A 17,761-nucleotide genomic window follows, 5' to 3' on the forward strand; every position below is an offset into this window, starting at 1 on the left:
TTGGCAAGAAAGACACAGACAAATGAATCAAGACTTTTATTATGCAACATTTTATGTAAACTACAATTTCAGATGTAGTAGTATTTTATCATATGCTGTTCAAAAACATCAGGGATACCTAACCACTCTGCTAGAAAGAGGAAAATGTACATATTTTAAACATATCTCCTTCCAGAAATTACAGCATTAATATAGTAAATATGGAATTAAGCAGATCTATAGAGTGAAGCTATCTAGGTGCCATTACAACCTTCAAAAGTGAAATCAAATTCAAAGTCATTTAAAACGTTGACATAATCTCTGCAACGGCTATCCAGGCAGTCAAAGTCAGTTGGCCACCACTCCACTGAAGCTTGGGAGTCCAAAGGAAACTTATACCTGATAAAACATGGTTACAAGAACAAAATGTAATTATTTCTATATCTATATCTAATGTATGAATAATGCCTATGGCCATTATCTTTGGATTAGTTAGTTTGAATTATTTTGTGCTAGAAGAAATTATGTAAAGTTGATAAACTCACTTGTAACTGCGGTTCACTCGAAGCTGCATGATCTCCGCACCCATAATCAGGTACTGCTTTCCAATCTCCAGATTTGTCGAACTGCAAGTTGCCTTCTTCACAAAGCCGATCTCTGAGTCTTTTTTAATGTCCTCTGATCCTGTGGCAGAGAATATGAGTAGGAAATTAGATAAGGATAATTTTCAGCAAGGTACTGTATTTTCCAGAAGATGGAGTAAAACACTGTAGCTACCTTTTTTAAGTGTTTGCTCCACATTTGCATTGTATGTCAGAAAATCTCCTTCGGCTGTAGTTGATGTAATTTTCACCTTAAAAGCTGAGGGAAATTTCAAAACATGAATGTCTTTAATGACAAATAAATTTAAATTATATAGAATTATATATTATGTACTATGTATGTTGTTATTTACCATATTTTATGCTGTCTCTGCACACGTCCTCTTTTTTCTGTTTAGCAGTAATCTTATCATCAATGCTGGCTTTGAACTTACAGCATTCCGCTACAGAAGAGAGCAGTTCAAGAATAATTCACATCAGTGCACTAACAATAAACAGTTTGTTAAATTATCTTTTCAACATTAAAATGACCACGGTGTTAGCTGTCACCAATTTCCAACTGCCACCTAAATTTCTCCAATGTATAGTGTTGACCTATACAGATAGAGATGCATTAGAGTTGATATGACTACTTGGTGTAAAAAAAAAATCATCAATTAAATTGACTTTTTTGATGAATTGGCAGTGATTAGTTCACAATTTGATGATAACAACTATTTAAAATTCTCCTACTGGTCTTTATTACAGCAAAGGGTTTTATACACCAAATGTGACTTATTCGTGCACTTTATTTGGATGGCATTAAGTTAATGAGAGCATGTATATATATATGGTATCTTGTACACCAGACTCGATTTTTCAGACAATGAAAATGCGTCATTAATTTATTCACCCTCTTCGATTTTTGCGAACTTTCGCCAGAGACAGGAAATGCTGAACAATCACTGTTGTCTCTGGTGTTGGCATGGAGGTAACTAAAATGATGAATGATTAATTAGATTATTGGAATGATTAGAATGATTAGAAGCTCTAAAAGCAGCTCAAACTAGAGATACCTGAGACCCCGTTTACACCTGGTCATTGTAATGCGTCTTGAGTATCAAGATTATATCTGGATGAGGCCAAGCCACATATAAATGCAAGTATAAACGCACCCAAGACATATTTAAATCAGATGCTAATCCTATTGCTCAAACCACTTCAGGAGGTGGTTTGAGATGCAATTGAGTCACATGTTATAGCAGTGTAAACGCATCTGTCTCTCTAAGACACATTTGACAACCAAAACCCCTCCCAGTACAACCAAAACTCTTCCCCATGCAGTACGTCACCGGGCATGTGATCTGTGTCTGTGAGCACATGGTTGAGGATCAGAAGAACATGAGGAACATGACAAATGCTTAATAGCAATATGGACAGACTACTGTGCAAAACAAAATGCAGACGACTTAATAAACAGTAATTTGTTGCCATGTAATGAGCAGATTTGCATATTTCATACCACACAGCAATCAGATTTCATCTCCAACATCTTACTGATTTCCGAGCTGTGAGTGAGAGAGTTCCTGAAGGTGCTAGCTCCTGAATGAGGCAGAGAAACTCTCCGTTCACCTTTTGCTTTTCTAAAATGGAAAGCATCCTGCACAGTGTCACAGGTTTCCTGTTTCCCTTTTGTTAGATATTCGAATAGTCGGAATATTTTGCATTTCTGTGTCACAGAGCTCTTCAGTACAACCCATTCTACTGGCACTGTTTGTCTTTGGAGATTGCATTGCTATGTGCTTGATTTTATACACCTGTTAGCAATGCATGGGGCTGAAACCCCTGATCTCAACAATTCACATACACATACGTTTGGCCATTTAGCGTATTATTTATATACAAATCTTTTAAAATATATTTTAGTTGATCTACTTTCCAGTAAAATATTTTAGAATCTTTGTAAAGCTATGCATAAGTTTGCTGTTGCTCATATAATCCCATTTTTTTTAATTGGCTTTTAAAAAACGGATGAATCAATTAATCTTGGAAATAATCGATACATTTCTCAGTTACCAATATTATCAACAGTGACAGTCATATACAATAAAATACATTGAATTTTGTATTATGGCCATGTGTTAGTTTGTGATGTGTTAGTCAATGTTGCTACACAAGATTACTTTTGATGTTTGTCTTGAAGCTGAAACTGATGAAGGTCACAATCACTGGTTCAAAGTCAGCATCAAAGGAAAAGTTTGAAACAGTAAGGGTTACCTGCCATGCACTGGCATTGTGTACCGCTGCAGAGACGGAGAAGTCTGCGGCTCTGTGTGTAGTAGAACTTCGAACATTGGTTGTCTGTAGAAAAGCAAGTAAAGAGCATTATTATAATGCAGCATACAGCATATGTTATTTATTTAATTAGTATGGACAGAGTGGAACAATTTTGATAACACTCTTTGGTTACTTTTACAGTCCCGTAAGTTCTGGGTATTTAGTACTGGGTAATTATTTTGGGTAACATCATCGGACATTCCAAGACAATGGCACTGAAATGCCCAAATTATTTTAGGTGTTAACTATGTCAGTTTGTATGTCAGGCACAAATAGGGCAGCCCGTAATAGCAGAGCTCATCCACATCCACTGGTCATAAAGGTGCAGTAAAAGAACCGACTCTAGCGACCGGCTACTGGCTTGCGCTGGCGCCAAGAGATTCTGAAGGTGTGGTTATGCAGCTGGCCACATGCAAAGGCTCATGGTATGCGCGCCTTCAGACAAAGGGACTTATTGTGTTGTTTAGTATTGGTTGTTGTTAGTTTAGGTTATGTGTGGTAATGTGTCAATCTGTGTTGGGAAATGGGGTCATTGTGTGGGTGTTTTGTGTAGGGGGGTCACTGTCAGGGAGAGCTGTGTAGCTACAGGTGATCTCCCTCATGGGGTTGACGTTTTGTATGTGTCTTTTTGTTGGTGTGTTTACTAAAGAGCACTTCTCGCAGCGGATCATGGCCACCCCTGTGTCTTACTGTCTGCTGACGTCACAATACTGTTTTATTCTAAAGGATGAAGAGTATGGAGAGGAATCAGAACTGAAAAGCAGTCATTACAGTGGACAAAATGTGAAATGCAATGGAGGCTTAACAGTACTTTTCCATAGTTACATGCAGAATTTGTGCCAAAATGAAAAACAAAATCTCATTGTTTTCATGTCGTTTGACCTCTTTACTGAAAAACAGTGCATGAGGATTTGTATTTTAAAAACAAAATGCTGGATTCGTCAGAATTTATTACACTGCATCTTGAAATGTAATTAAGGCATAACTATATTGCTTTATTTTGCACCTTGCAGTACTTAAAACAACATTAAATCAGTATAATGGATCTTTTACTTTTCATTTGGCACATTTTCCATGTTACTTTTTAAATGCGATCTTGTGTGTGCATTGCATTTCACTGTTTTGGTTGCATTTCAATTAGGCAAATACATTTGAAGTCCAAAACAGAGGTCGGGCAATGTGAAAACATTGTAATTGAGGTTTTACTTTTCATTTTGGCACATATTTCACATGTCACCTATGAAAAAGTAATGTTGTATATGTTGTATTTCACTGTTCTCACTGTTATTATTGCACCTCAGTGAGGAAATTCTGTTAAAGTACAGTGGAAAGCAATATAGCTGTGCCCTCATTACATTTTAAAGAGATTGCATTCAGTTCTGACATGAATTCAGCATTTTGTTTTCAAAATGCAAATCCTCATGCATTGTTCTTCGGTAAAGAGGGCAATCAATGTGAAAACAATGCAATAACAACAATGCTTTTCACGTATTTTGTATGTCACTATGAAAAAGTAATGGCATTTCATGATTTTCCACTGTAGTGGTTTTCAATTTGGCACAAATTCCTCTCCCTAAAAGAGAGGCTGGAAAATAGTCATGTAAAAATTAATTATGGCTGTTTTTGGCACGCAAAACCTCACAAATATTATAAATGGTGTTGAGGGGAAAAGATAATAAAATACAACAAAATTGTAGAATATAGGTTCTTTACTGCTCTACTGCTTTACTGTCAGATTCAGCATAGGTTTTGCCTATATTTAACTTGTGGTTTGTGGTGTATTGATATTTAGTTGGCAGTTAGGATTTTTGGATTATTTATAGCTTAAGTGGCACTATTTTATAAGATCACTTTTTACACACAAGTTTGCTGCTTTAAAGTGTTTTATTGTAAAATAAAAGTTGTAATACTTTGAGCCAAACCAGTCAATGTAGTGTACAGTTAAAGTTCTGTACAATCAATACATTTTTAAACACAAAATATCAAAAAACACATGGAACCTAGAAATCTGTTAACTGTTATACTTCTATTATGAACAAAACTCGTTGTCAGAAAGAACCAGTGCAAGCTTTTTGGAGACACTTTACCTGGATCATGATACTCGTACACTTTGAACAGGGAGGCACTGTTCATGCCAGTTTGAAACACCTCTTGAATTCGGAAGCCCACACAGTAGAACTCGTCTGAGGGTATCTAGAAGACAAACAAGAAGCGCTTGAGAATTTTACATATCAGTACTGATGGGCAATGTTATCTTTATTATTAATGAAAAAAAATGCAGTTACATACTGAATCCATCTGGAGAACAAGTACGTTCCCATTTATTTCATAGTCAGAGATACGACTCTCAAGTCCATCCCTAAACTGGAAAGTGTAAAGAGGTAAAGAGAAAGTTTTTTTCGTTATCTTAAATGCTGAATATCTCTGGGCATCAGCAACATCAAACACAAACACTGAGGGGAGTTTCTTACCCTTTTTAGATCTTCTAGGACTGGACTCACACCAGTGGGCAGATTTATTTCCATTACTGTGTGTCCTGCCTCTAGCTCAACCTCGTTTTCATGTGGCTTATATCTGTGAGATAAAAGAAAAGTACAATCTGTCAATTTGTAATTATCCATTTATAATGGTTATTTATAGTGGTTTTATGTACTGGAAACAGTCCTAATTTGTTTTTTACATTATTATTTCTACCCTCTTTTTTTCCATTAGCATTAAACATACTTTGTCTTTAACACTGTTATATGTAAATGAGCTCAGTTCTGATTGGCTGTTCTGTATTGTGCCTCATTCAAAAAGCAGTCCAATCTGAAACACTCTTTATAACTTGTGAATGTGAACAATGTGAATGTGTGGAGCCATGTTGCTGTAGGCTGAACTGGTGGATATATGTAAATGGGTCATTCTCCATTTGGAGTGGGAAACCATGTCACAAAGGTTGCAGGGCTTAAAAAGATGCTTAAAATATTAGCCACAGCTCCAAAAGTCAGTAGGTACATTTACACTGTTGACCTAAGATTAAATAATACTTTTCCCTTATGATTTCTCTGATTTTTCTTTTTTATCCTGTTTCATAGTTGTTCTGCATCTGTAAAACAGCTCATCAAAACCAATTTTCACAATTTTCAACATTTGAGAAATAATTTTTAATATGAAACAATATTTTTAAGAGGTTTAACTTAGTAATTTGTATAAAACAGATTCATGTTTACTTTTTATATCATCAACGTTATACTGCTTAAAAAGTATGTATTTTATTTTTAAAAAATGGAGATTTCGGTCGCTAGTGTTATGAGGACTCTTATTTTACATTTTAACAGTATTTTCAGGTCTGCTTCTTTGGGTCAAGGCTCATCAGAGGAAGCATCTCAAGGCATCAAAAGGCAAGTTGACACTTATTATATTTAATGAATTTATTAACAATTTTGTTTATCAGCAGCATGTAACGTCTGTGTGTCACAGGTGTTATGTGCTTTAATGGCTGAATAATTAAAATTTTGTCAAAAAATACCACATATAATTTTTGTTACTGATTTTAAATAGTTGCACAAGGTCACCTGACCACCAATGAGTCAGCCATTTTACAAAATCCTCAGTTTTAACCAGAATGTCACTGGTGTCACAGTCACTGGTGTTACACCATATTCATATAACACCAGTGACTGTAAAATATGTTTGGAATTAAGCTCTCCTTTTTGCATATATGATAATATGAGATGTTAATGGACATATTAAGAATATTTAGTTTTAGGATGAAAGAAATAGATTTTTTTTAAAAATGTATCCACCTGAATTCCTGCTCGAAATGGAGAATGACCCATATGTGTTGTTATTTTTTTTTGTGACTTCACAGAAACAATGAACAGCAGTTTGGTTCATTATATGGACAGTTTGGACTATGGAGTGAAGTGTGTGTTTTGAAGCTTTAGCAGTGTTAACTTACTACATCAAAGTCATATTTAAAAACAACAAGCAAAAATTATTTCCACAATAAAGTCCTTTTAATTTTTGTATTCTTACTCAGATTAATAAAACAACATTAACTATAAACTGCTAAAGAAGTGATTTGAATTGAGAACTCACTTTGCACAGGCAACAATCCGTGGTGACCGCTTCATAGGTTCTGATCAAACAGAAGTCCATCTTTACATTAAACTACATTCATTTATAAAAAGAAAACCTGTCTGATTGTATGACACATATAAACCTACCATCGGCAGCTGGGTCACGGGGGTGAACATCTATGGATAGGTCAAAGTGACAGTTTTCATCTTTCTGTATGGTTTCATAGTACACTGTTCTTAACTGTGAAAGGAAAAGCATAACCTAGTGTTCATACAGTGGTTTTGATAAGTATTTTTACTGACTGAACTGTGTGTTTGTGATTTACTGAATCTATAAAAGCAACATGTTGCCTAAAAGAGACCTTTTAAGTAACACTCTTACACATGAAGGTGTCCAAGGGGTTCTTTGGAACAGTGCCATTCAACATCTACTAAAAATGAATGATTCTTTAATGGGACGTTCCAGTGTTTCCAACCAAATCTTTATTTGCCACATCTGCAGTGTATGGCCACCAAGACAGTAGACAGTGACAGTAATTTGGACACTTTTGCCTGTACTTAGTAAAAGAATAGAAAACTCATTGACTCAAAACCTCTGCTCATTAGTTTCTCTAATATTTTGAGTCGATGTTTGTTCTGTTCTTTTACTAAGTACAGGGATCTAATTTAGTGTCTGAGGTTATTGATTTAACTACAGATCAAGCTAATATGAATTAGATTGAAAAATGTTGGAGTGTGTCTTGAAAGTGTCTTTAGGGAACCAAAGGTGGTTTTTCTATGGCAGGGCTGGCAAAAATGTAGCCCCCAGAGCAATGTTGGCCCAAGAGGACATTTGATTTGGTCTGCCAGAAAGTGACCCTAATGCCACCCTCACCCAATAAGAGAACAAACATATTTTTATACTTCACATGAATTATTAGGTTCTTATTTTTATTTTTGAAATCAAATTTTTTAAAGTATTTTAGCAACAACATATAGTGTAATATTATAAAAATACTCATTTAACTTACCTACCTTTATTATGTGTATATGGACCATTCTACCAAATTAGTTACTGGTCTCACAGTGGAAAAAAAAATATTTTCAAAAATACTTTCTTTAAAGTGTCCTTAAAATAGCCTTAAACTTTAAAAAGTTTTTTTTTTTTTTAATTTCCTTTAAAGTGAAGTTGAAAGATTTAGAATCATCATGAGCTTTATTCAAAAAATGCTGTGCCACATTTTCATGTCACTACAGAAACAAAGAGTTTTCCACAGGAGGAACCTTATTTTAGCCACACCCTGCATTTTAGAGAAGGAAGTAAGACTACATCCCTGTCCCTCATGACCACATGGGGAGCTGTTAGATCCCATTTCTTTAAGTAAATATGTCCCAAAGTCTGAAAATCAGTGTGTAACCTTAAGAAAGGTCACTACCAAAACACATATTTTCTGCACTTAAGTAAACTTATTTTGTTTTAATGAAAACTATTGTGATCTTACATGTCTACAACAGTTTAAAGAGGTGTTTGCTGGTCATGTACTGGCTGGCATTTTTAGTTATGCTCAAAATTAGCTAAAATTGTCACTATTGAAAGTTGGTAGTGTTATGATTGTTTTGGTAGTGACAAAATGGAATATTCAATCATTTATTTTTATAAAATCAAAATAATTAAGGAATATGGTCATCCCAAGCAAAAGGATTTTAGTCTAAAATCCAAGTCAATTAAAAATCCAAATTTGGTAAAATGATTCAGATTGTCCTTTTGGCCCTCTTTCCACCAGAAATATTCACTTTGGCCCCCGAAGAAAAAAAGTTTGGCATTGCTCAAAGGCCCTTTTGGCATGTGTTTTTAGGAGTGTACATATTAAAAGACATTTAGGTTATATTTGCATGACATGCACTTACATTAGCAAATGACACCCCAGAACTGAACGCTGTTTTCAGTATGACATCATCAGCATAGGCCACCTTTTCAAAGTAACATAAAACAGCTGTTTTAATAGCAAATACACAAACTAAAAACTTTCAGCTGTTACTGAATTGGAAAAAGGAGCAATCTTACCTCTATAGGTTTCCCCACAGGCTTACTCTGGGACAAACTAATATGGCCGATTGTGCCTTTACTTCTGTAGGACACATCGACCTCCATTTGCAGAAAGGCTTTTTGAGCTAAGATTCTGTACTTGGTCACAGCCTCTAGTGTTAGAATAGCATCCTAGAAAATAGAGCAACAGATTAGAGTAACAGATTTTAGAATTGCTAAAGATTATGAAGTCTTAGTACACATGCAGTGGCTTCATAAATAATGTTTGTTTTCTGTTGTTTAGACAGAGACAAATAATAACCGCAAATATACCAGGTTTAAGTGAGTACAGTACAGGGCAGCCTGTCACAACACAAATAATTTACATATATCATCCTCTATAAAGGGGAATTTCACTGGTTTTGCAAAATATTATAATTTAATAATTCATGTATAAAGAAATATAATCATTCAGAGTGGTTTGGTGCAAAATGGTTAATTGTAGAGAAAATAACCAACTCCAATTTCTTTACAGCAGTGGTGATAAGAACCAGATGTAATGTGATGATGTAAAATAGTGGTAAATCTGAAGAAATATGTTTTTTTGGGGACTAGTGTGCCTTACCAATGCCGTGCATGTACCTCTCCACCATAAATGGATTTTAGGCCAAAAGCTTATGTCAGAATTATTATAAAGCAATATTTTAGCCATCTGGCAGCAAATTCGGAACCATGTCATGTAAAAGCTTTCTGTGAAGTAACTTTTAGAGGCATTAAACCTTTTGTATGCTTGTTTTCTATCACCACCACCATCACAAACAATTCTCCTTGCATAAACGTCACAAGTGGACCTCAAGCAAAAAATAAAATACATCAAAAATGTGGGATATGGACCCTTTAAATAAGTTCACTGTGGCTGAATACCTGGGTTGAAAAGAAGCCTCCTCCATAGCGCTGATCCTGGGTCAGCCAGTTAACAATAGGCTTAGCGTATGTTATGTCTCCTCGAAGCAAGGTGCTGAGCAGGATGTAGACAGTGGTCTCTACTGTCAATGCTGTGGCCTTGTTTGGCTTTAGTGGATCCTGAGGGGCATCTTTTTCTTGCCAGAAGCGAACAATAACTGGGCTTCCTAAACTCACAAAGCAAACCAATAGCTATTAAATCTCTGGATATTACAAGAGTTGTTACCATGCAGTGATATCTGGGCCCCAACAATGCAGAAGAATTACACTGGACATATCCAGAGATTAATTATATGTGATACAATTAGTGCAAAGGAGTATTTTATTGTAGTAGCCTGTATGAAATACAATGTTATTGTAATAGTGTAAGAAGCCTACCAATTTTTATATACAAGTATATTCAAGTGTTGTGAGCTTTGAATGACTGTAAAAATCATAACCTTTCACCTTTAATTTGAGATTCTTTCTTAAGTTTCTCGTACAGGTTTACTGCGTGCCAGCTGTTGAGGTCGATAAGTGTCATGGCATATGCTGCTATGGCTCTCACATATAAACTTTTCAGTTTTGGCACTTGTAAAGACAAGTACTGCACAGCCCTCTCCAGTGCATCTTGATATATCTGCAGAGACACATCTTGTTACCTCACTGTGAAAAAAAATGACTAAACTACAGTATTCTATATTAAGATTTTATCATAATGTTCTGTTCTTACCTGTAAATTGGACTTGGGGACTGTTAAGGCATTTTTGATCCCAATTACCACAAATGATGTGAGATAGACCGTTCGCTCTGTGACATCTGCTCCCGCACCCTGTGAAATACAAGAAAACACGAATGACTTCAATATGTCTCATCCATAGTCATGATACTCTAAAGAGGTATTCTGTTGTCTTAGAGAGGTAGTAGGTGGTGTGAATCCAGGCTTTTGTTTTTTACTAAATGGTAGAATAACTACCTCTTTAGAGTATCAACTCAAGGTGTAACTAATTGATTATCAAACATTGTTTAATTAAAGGGCCCAAACTGATTTTTCACACACTTTTTTTAAATATCAGACTTTAATGTAATATGTTTACAATGGAAAAGTTTCAAAACCTCTGTCTATACATTAACGTTTGGGTGCCACTGTTGACATTACGTTATGTTGTGTTTGAATGTAAGTTAGCACTTTCTCTACACACTTCTGTTTTTTCTACTATGTTATATTCAGCAAGTAAGTGCTCTAAAATTTGCAGACAATTTAAGTTTGTTTACTGTAGGAGATGTGTTGACATATTTATCTAACCTAATTTTAACTAATTTAACCTAATTTCTAAACCTAACAGTCTCTACTCGTCTGTGAAGGCTTCATACTAGAAGTTGGAACATTGCTGTGAGGATTTGATTGCATTCAGCCACAAGAGGATTAGTGAGGTCAGGTATTGATGTTGATATTTTCACAAACGGCACTACAACTCATCAAAGGTACTGAATGGCGTTTCAGTCACTCCACAGAACACAGTTCCACTGCACCATAGCCCAGTGCTGGGGGGCTTTATATCCCTCTAGGAGATGCTTAGCATTGGGCATGGTGACCTTAGCTTTATGTGTGGCTGTTCCAGAGTGTCCCATTCTATTGGAAATTCTTTTCTGTGGAGATTATACAAACTGTGTGCAACTGGAATGCCTGTGTCAGCAATGGGTAGCTCTGAATTCAGTAATTAGAAAGATGTTTGAATACTTTTGGACATATAATGTTAATGTATATATACATATTTAAATGTACATGTTTGTATATAGTGTATTTGTGCATATATAATACGTAAGTATATTACAATACATAGCTGTGCAGTTTGAAATATATATATATATATATATATATATATATATATATATATATATATATATATATATATATATATATATATATATATAATGTGTATATATACTGACAAGCCAAAACATGTATATATGCTGTTGGTCCTCCTATCCACTGGGTCATGGACTCTACAAGACCTCTGAAGGTGCCCTGTGGTATCTGGCACCAAATCATCAGAAGCAAATCCATTAAGTCATTACTTTGCAAAGTGGGGCTGCCTTGGACCAGACGTGTTCCAGCACATCCCGCAGATGCTTGATTAGATTAAGACCTGGGGAATTTGGAGGCCAGGTCCACACCTTAAACTTTTGAGCATGTTCTTCAAACCAGTCCTGAACAAAGGTGTGCAGTGTTGCAAGGCACATTATCCTGCTGAAAGAGGCCACTGCCTTCTGGGACTACCATTGCCATGAAAGGGTGTACCTGGTCTGTAACGATGTTTAGGTAGATGGCATGTGTCAAACTGATATCCACATGAATGCCCGGACCCAGGGTTTCACAGCAGAACACTGCGAAGAGCATCACACTCCCTTCACCGGCTTGGCTTCTTCCCGCAGAGCATCCTGGTGCCATCACGTCCCCATGTAAATGGAACATGTAAATGAAAACGGCACTCATTGGACCAGGTGACTTACTTCCATTACTCCAAGGTCCAGTTCTGACTCTTGCATGCCTATTGTAGGCGCTTTCAACAAAGCAGGACAAGGGTTAGCATGGGCACTCTGGCTAGTCTGTGGTTACATTGCACCCTGCTATATATGGGGCTATGCACTGTATGTTATAACACAGTCTTCCCATAACCATCATTAAAAATTTGTGTGACTTGTGCCTCAGAAGCCCTTCTGTCAGTTCAAACAGACAGGATAGCCTTTGGTAGGTAATCACCATTGCTGACCAAAAGGATCCCACAGGCCTTGTTGATTCGGAGATGTTCCAGTTGTCTGGCCGTAACAATCTGGCCCTTGTCAAAGTCGCTCAGGTCTTCACGCCTGCCCGTTTCCCCTGCATCCAGCACGTCGACTATGTGAACTGTTTACTTACCATCTAATATATCCCAGACCATAACATGCTCCACTGTTACAAAATAATCAACATTATTTCTTCATTTATGATCACAATGTTTTGGCTTATCGGTGTATACACACACACACACATTAGTTTTAGAGACACAGTAAGAAAAACAGCCTGTTTAATTCTGTAGAATGAAGAGAGGTTAGAAAATGATCATGTAAGATTTAGCATGCCTGCTTTAGGTATGTAAATCTATACAACCTTCATAATTGAACCTCAGGAAAAAAATTAAAATTTAATTAGATTTTCTCACAAACCTGCTGTCAAATAAAAGTATAAAAAGTTCGGCAAGTTTACCATGAGTCTTTTTGGCTTGTAGCTGGATTTCTCACTGAAGGAGCCATCTGGATTCTGACACTGTGTGATCAGCCAGCGAATTGTGTTGGACAGTATATCGTGATCCACTGTCACATATTTGTCCACTTGAGCCAGAGTTCTCACCACAAGAGCAGTCAACCTAGGCAAAGGTTCAGGTGCAATACATTTAATTACAGTTAAATGTGTGTCATTTTAGGTGCTTAGGGCCTTCGCATGTTCAGAAGTAGCCCTGTCGATAACTATAAGTAAAAAAGCTTGAACTTACCATGTGCTGGGTTCTTTGTTCTTCCATAAACTGAAACCGTGCTCCCGCTCTAACTTAAATGACATGATGCTGGTGATACCTAGGAGAAGCACCAGCTACTTAAATACATCATACTTAAATACATTTTCGATTGTATATAAAAAGTATTTTCCTCATACATTGCACTTACAGCATTACTACAGTTTATGACAGTAGCAACAGTGTAATCACAGAAACATTGGTTCGCCTGTTACGCTGCTCGCAGGGACACACGAAGTAGAGGGGCGGGGTTGGGTGGCAGGAGTTTAATTGTTAGGTCTGGACTGATTAATCGGCCATGCAAGCTTGCATTTGTGGTTGCTGCGATAAACAGTGCTTATTGGTCAAAGTATTTCTGAGACCCATGTGGGGATATCCATCATAAAAGCATGGTGGTGTTTAATGCAGTGCTGTCTGAGGGATTGAAAATACAGCCATTCCACTATGCTTTTTGGCCTTGCTCTTTGATGTGCACAGATTGTCCCAGAATCTTTTAATAATATTATGTACCATAGAGTGAAATACCTGAAAAATCCTTGCAATTGCTTATTGAGGTACATTGTTCTTAAACTACTGCATTATTTACAGATGCATTTTTTTGGTGCTGTTGAAAATGTGTTTTTTAAATTATTTTACAATGTTTCTAGTCTTCAATTGGCCATGTCAAGGAATTGAAACATGAAATTTGCTACATCTATGCTAATAGCAAGCTACTACTCCTGTGCACAGAACGGATGTTGCGTGAAAATAGGTCTACTGTTAAACTTCAGCACTATTATATAAAAACACCAGCTATTCTAAATGTACTTTACTACTGCTACTACTTGACAAAGCCTGCTAGTTCGTTTGAGGTATTTTAGTGAGGTTACCCATCTTATGATGTTAATTCAGTCCACAGCAGTGTTAGCTCGTATGTAGCAAAGTTCAATTTTGTCTCCTTAACAACCTCGTAATTCTGAGAATCCAGTGACCTTCAGAGAAAAATGTATCTAGGACAAAACGTATTGAGTTTGGAAAGTATTTGTTCACCACAGGGTACGATAGCAGCGATTTTGCGAAATGCCATAGATAAATCCTGCTCAGATCCAGAGTCCTTAATAAGGGATGATGCACGACTTCAGTCGTCTATTTCATAGCTTGATTTAGGACTAGTATATGATGTTACACAGTTTGTAGTACTATGAAATGCTGACTTATACAGTAGAAGGTGAATTTGTGCCAACTTCAATGAATGAAGTTGTTCTATTCTATTTAAATCTAGTCTAGGCTTATGTAATCCAGTTAGTATAAAACATGTCATACCTTCCTTTATCTTTCTCTTTAAACCAATGCTACTGACAGCTGTCCCTAGCTGCCCCCACTGCTCGGTCCGCTCCAAGTAATCATACACATAGAAGACGGGAAGAAGACCCAGAAGTTCCACTTCCGCAGAGCCTCTGGGCAGGTTAATCAGCTGCATTATCCCCTTTGGATCAGTAATGATGGACAGCAACTCCCCCAAAACCTCACCTGAACAGAAGGACACAATGAAAAAAGTACAGCTCATACTAACGCAACTCTGACTACTAATTGCACTACTAATTGAAAACGAGCATTGTATAAATAAACTCTTAAACTATTAGCAGAACTTGCCGCCACATAATACTTCAATGCAGACATTACTTATATAGCAAACATACCATTTACTATTAGCAGGCGATCCACAGTTGACTTGGGCACAAGGTTAGGAGGAAGGGAATTTCTGAGCTCAACGCGATTTGCAGATTTTCCTGTGTTTTTAGAAGCAGCCAGATAATGTTAATGTTTGATATATATATATATATATATATATATATATATAGGATCAGTAATGATGGACAGCAACTCCCCTAGAACATATATATATATATATATATATATATATATATATATATATATATATATATATATATATGTTAATTAAATGTTGTCAGAACAAAATAAAATAGATGTATAAAAGTCCTTACCATAGACACCTTGTGGGTCAAGTCTACCTCCAATCCAGATTTCCTTTCTAACACCCTCTGGCTGTGAAAGGCCAAGAACATTAAAACTGCTATTGAGTTTATATATACAACCTTCTTTTCAAACAAATTGAGATACTGTGCAAAATGTAAATAAAAACAGAACGCTGGTGATGTGCAAATCTTTTAAGCCCTATTTTATTGTTCTTTGAAAAATATATGCCCATTTTGAATTTGATGCTAGCAACACAATTCAGAAAAGTGGGGACAGGGGCAACAAATGACTGGTAAAGTTGTGTAATGCTAAAAAGCACCTGGTGCAACATCTCACAACTCATTTAGTTAATTGGCAACAGGTTAGTAACATGATTGGGTGTAAAAAGAGCATCCCAGAGAGACTTTCAGAGAGAGTCTTTCAGAAGTAAAGATTAAGTGACTCTTATTAATCCCACAACGCCTCCCTCACCTCCGCATTCTAACCCATCCGTGCATACGGACTAGTGAACACAAACTAGGGGGCAGTGAGCACACTTGTCCGGAGGTTGGGCAGCCCTATCCATGGCGCCCAGGGAGCAGTTGGGGGTTAGATGCCTTGCTCAAGGGCACCTCAGTCTGTCGGCTCTGGGGATCAGCAACCTTCCAGTCACAAGGCTGGTTCCCTAACCTCCAGCCCATGACTGCCCAGACGTGGAGAGATTCACCACTCTGTGAAAGATTTTGTAGAAAAATAACATTTCTCAATGTAAAATAGCATAGAACTTGGTGATTTCCTCTGATAAAATCCAAACCCGGGAGACTCGATCTGTTGTCTGGACAGGTGAAGTTTATTTGTTGCGCGCGCAGGTTCCAGACACCCAGCCAGCCCCCCTATACAATGGACTGTCACACTTTTATAGCTGGACTGATGCCAAGTTTAGACCCAGCGTATATAGGACAAGTAACAGGTGTGACAACATGACCATATAAGGAGAAAGACAACAATAGGCAACCTAAAATACAACTTCAAAACACACACACACAACACAGCACATTAACTTCCTTCACCTCATCTACGATACATAATATCATTACAAGATTCAGAGAATCTGGAGAAATCTCTATGCAAGAGACAAGGCTGTAAACCAGTATTGGCTGGCTGTGATCTTCAGGCTCTCAGAAGACACTGCATTAAAAACAGACAATTCTGTAGTAGAAATCACTGCATGGACTCAGGAACACTTCTGAAAAACAACATCTGTGAACACAGTTCTTCACTGCAGTTCTTCAGTTCTCCACTGCAAAACAATATCATGCAAAGAAGAAACCATATGCAAAAAATGCTGCCACCTTGTCTGGGCCCAAACTCAATTAAGATGGACTGAGACAATTAGGAAAAGCATCCTGTGGTCCAAGGAGACCTGCACATCTGTGAAAGCGCCATTAATGCTGAAAGATATATTCAGATTTTGGAGCAACATATGCTGCCATCCAGATAACGTCTTTTTCAAGGAAGCCCTTTTTTCTTAGTTCAGCAAGACAATGTCAAAAAAACATTCTGCACGTATTGTAACAGCATGGCTCTATATCAGACATGCATTGAAAACATTTGGCACATTATGAAATGAACAATACGACAAAGGAGACCCTGAACTGTTGAGCAGCTGAAATCATATATCAAGCAAGAATTGGAAAACATTTTACTTGCAAAACTACAGCAGTTGATCTCCTCAGTTCCTGAACACTTGCAAAGTGTTGTTAAAAGAAGAGGTGATGCAACACAGTAGTAAACATTCCCCTGTCCCAACTTTTTTGAAACATGCTGCTGGCATCAAATTCAAAATGGGCATATATTTTTCAAAAAAACAATAAATAACTTCTCAGTTCCAACATTTGAAATGTTGTCTTTGTACTATTTTCAAGTAAATACAGGGTTTGAATGATTTGAATATCATTGCATTCTATTTTTATTCACATTTTGCACAGCTTCTCAACTTTTTTGGAAACGGGGTTGTGCATATATACAAGTAACAGTGAAATGCACAGCTGAAGCATAATTAATAGTGGTGGCCATACTGAAATTTGACACATTTGAATTCAGCAGATTCAGTGCATCATTTCTTTCAGTGCATCAGAAAAGAGTGCAAGTGCAGATCAGATTTAAAGTAATCACCTGCCTTAAAGGGGAAAACCATTTTTTAAAACGTCTGCATAATTCAGCTGCTAAATCATAAACAAAGCCACTCAGAGTGTTTTGATGTAAAATGGTGCATAGTAGAGAAACTGGATTTCAAATTTCTTTATAATGGTGATAGAAACCAGTAGTCTTAATGTCTAGAATGCA

The 17,761-nt window shown here is 36.7% G+C and overlaps 1 protein-coding gene across 2 annotated transcripts in view; it reads right to left on the bottom strand.

The window, feature by feature from the left end:
• Window positions 1-21: 21 nt before the first annotated feature.
• Window positions 22-17,761, bottom strand: part of c5 (complement component 5) — a 39,190-nt gene continuing 21,450 nt past the window's right edge. For both annotated transcript variants that reach the window (XM_036598040.1, XM_036598039.1), the window contains 20 exons: window positions 15,445-15,505; window positions 15,139-15,228; window positions 14,762-14,968; window positions 13,442-13,520; window positions 13,156-13,315; window positions 10,642-10,740; window positions 10,377-10,548; window positions 9,891-10,096; window positions 9,006-9,158; window positions 8,849-8,911; window positions 7,109-7,202; window positions 6,981-7,020; window positions 5,369-5,471; window positions 5,187-5,261; window positions 4,985-5,090; window positions 2,838-2,921; window positions 935-1,024; window positions 757-840; window positions 525-663; window positions 22-378 (listed from right to left, as the gene is read on the bottom strand). In XM_036598040.1, coding sequence (XP_036453933.1) covers window positions 234-378; window positions 525-663; window positions 757-840; window positions 935-1,024; window positions 2,838-2,921; window positions 4,985-5,090; window positions 5,187-5,261; window positions 5,369-5,471; window positions 6,981-7,020; window positions 7,109-7,202; window positions 8,849-8,911; window positions 9,006-9,158; window positions 9,891-10,096; window positions 10,377-10,548; window positions 10,642-10,740; window positions 13,156-13,315; window positions 13,442-13,520; window positions 14,762-14,968; window positions 15,139-15,228; window positions 15,445-15,505 — 2,250 coding nt within the window. In that variant the 3' untranslated portion in view covers window positions 22-233. The remainder of the gene's footprint in view (window positions 379-524; window positions 664-756; window positions 841-934; window positions 1,025-2,837; window positions 2,922-4,984; window positions 5,091-5,186; window positions 5,262-5,368; window positions 5,472-6,980; window positions 7,021-7,108; window positions 7,203-8,848; window positions 8,912-9,005; window positions 9,159-9,890; window positions 10,097-10,376; window positions 10,549-10,641; window positions 10,741-13,155; window positions 13,316-13,441; window positions 13,521-14,761; window positions 14,969-15,138; window positions 15,229-15,444; window positions 15,506-17,761) is intronic.

The sequence above is a fragment of the Colossoma macropomum genome, unplaced genomic scaffold (assembly GCF_904425465.1).
Source record: "Colossoma macropomum unplaced genomic scaffold, Colossoma_macropomum, whole genome shotgun sequence".
Taxonomy (NCBI): Eukaryota; Metazoa; Chordata; class Actinopteri; order Characiformes; family Serrasalmidae; genus Colossoma; species Colossoma macropomum.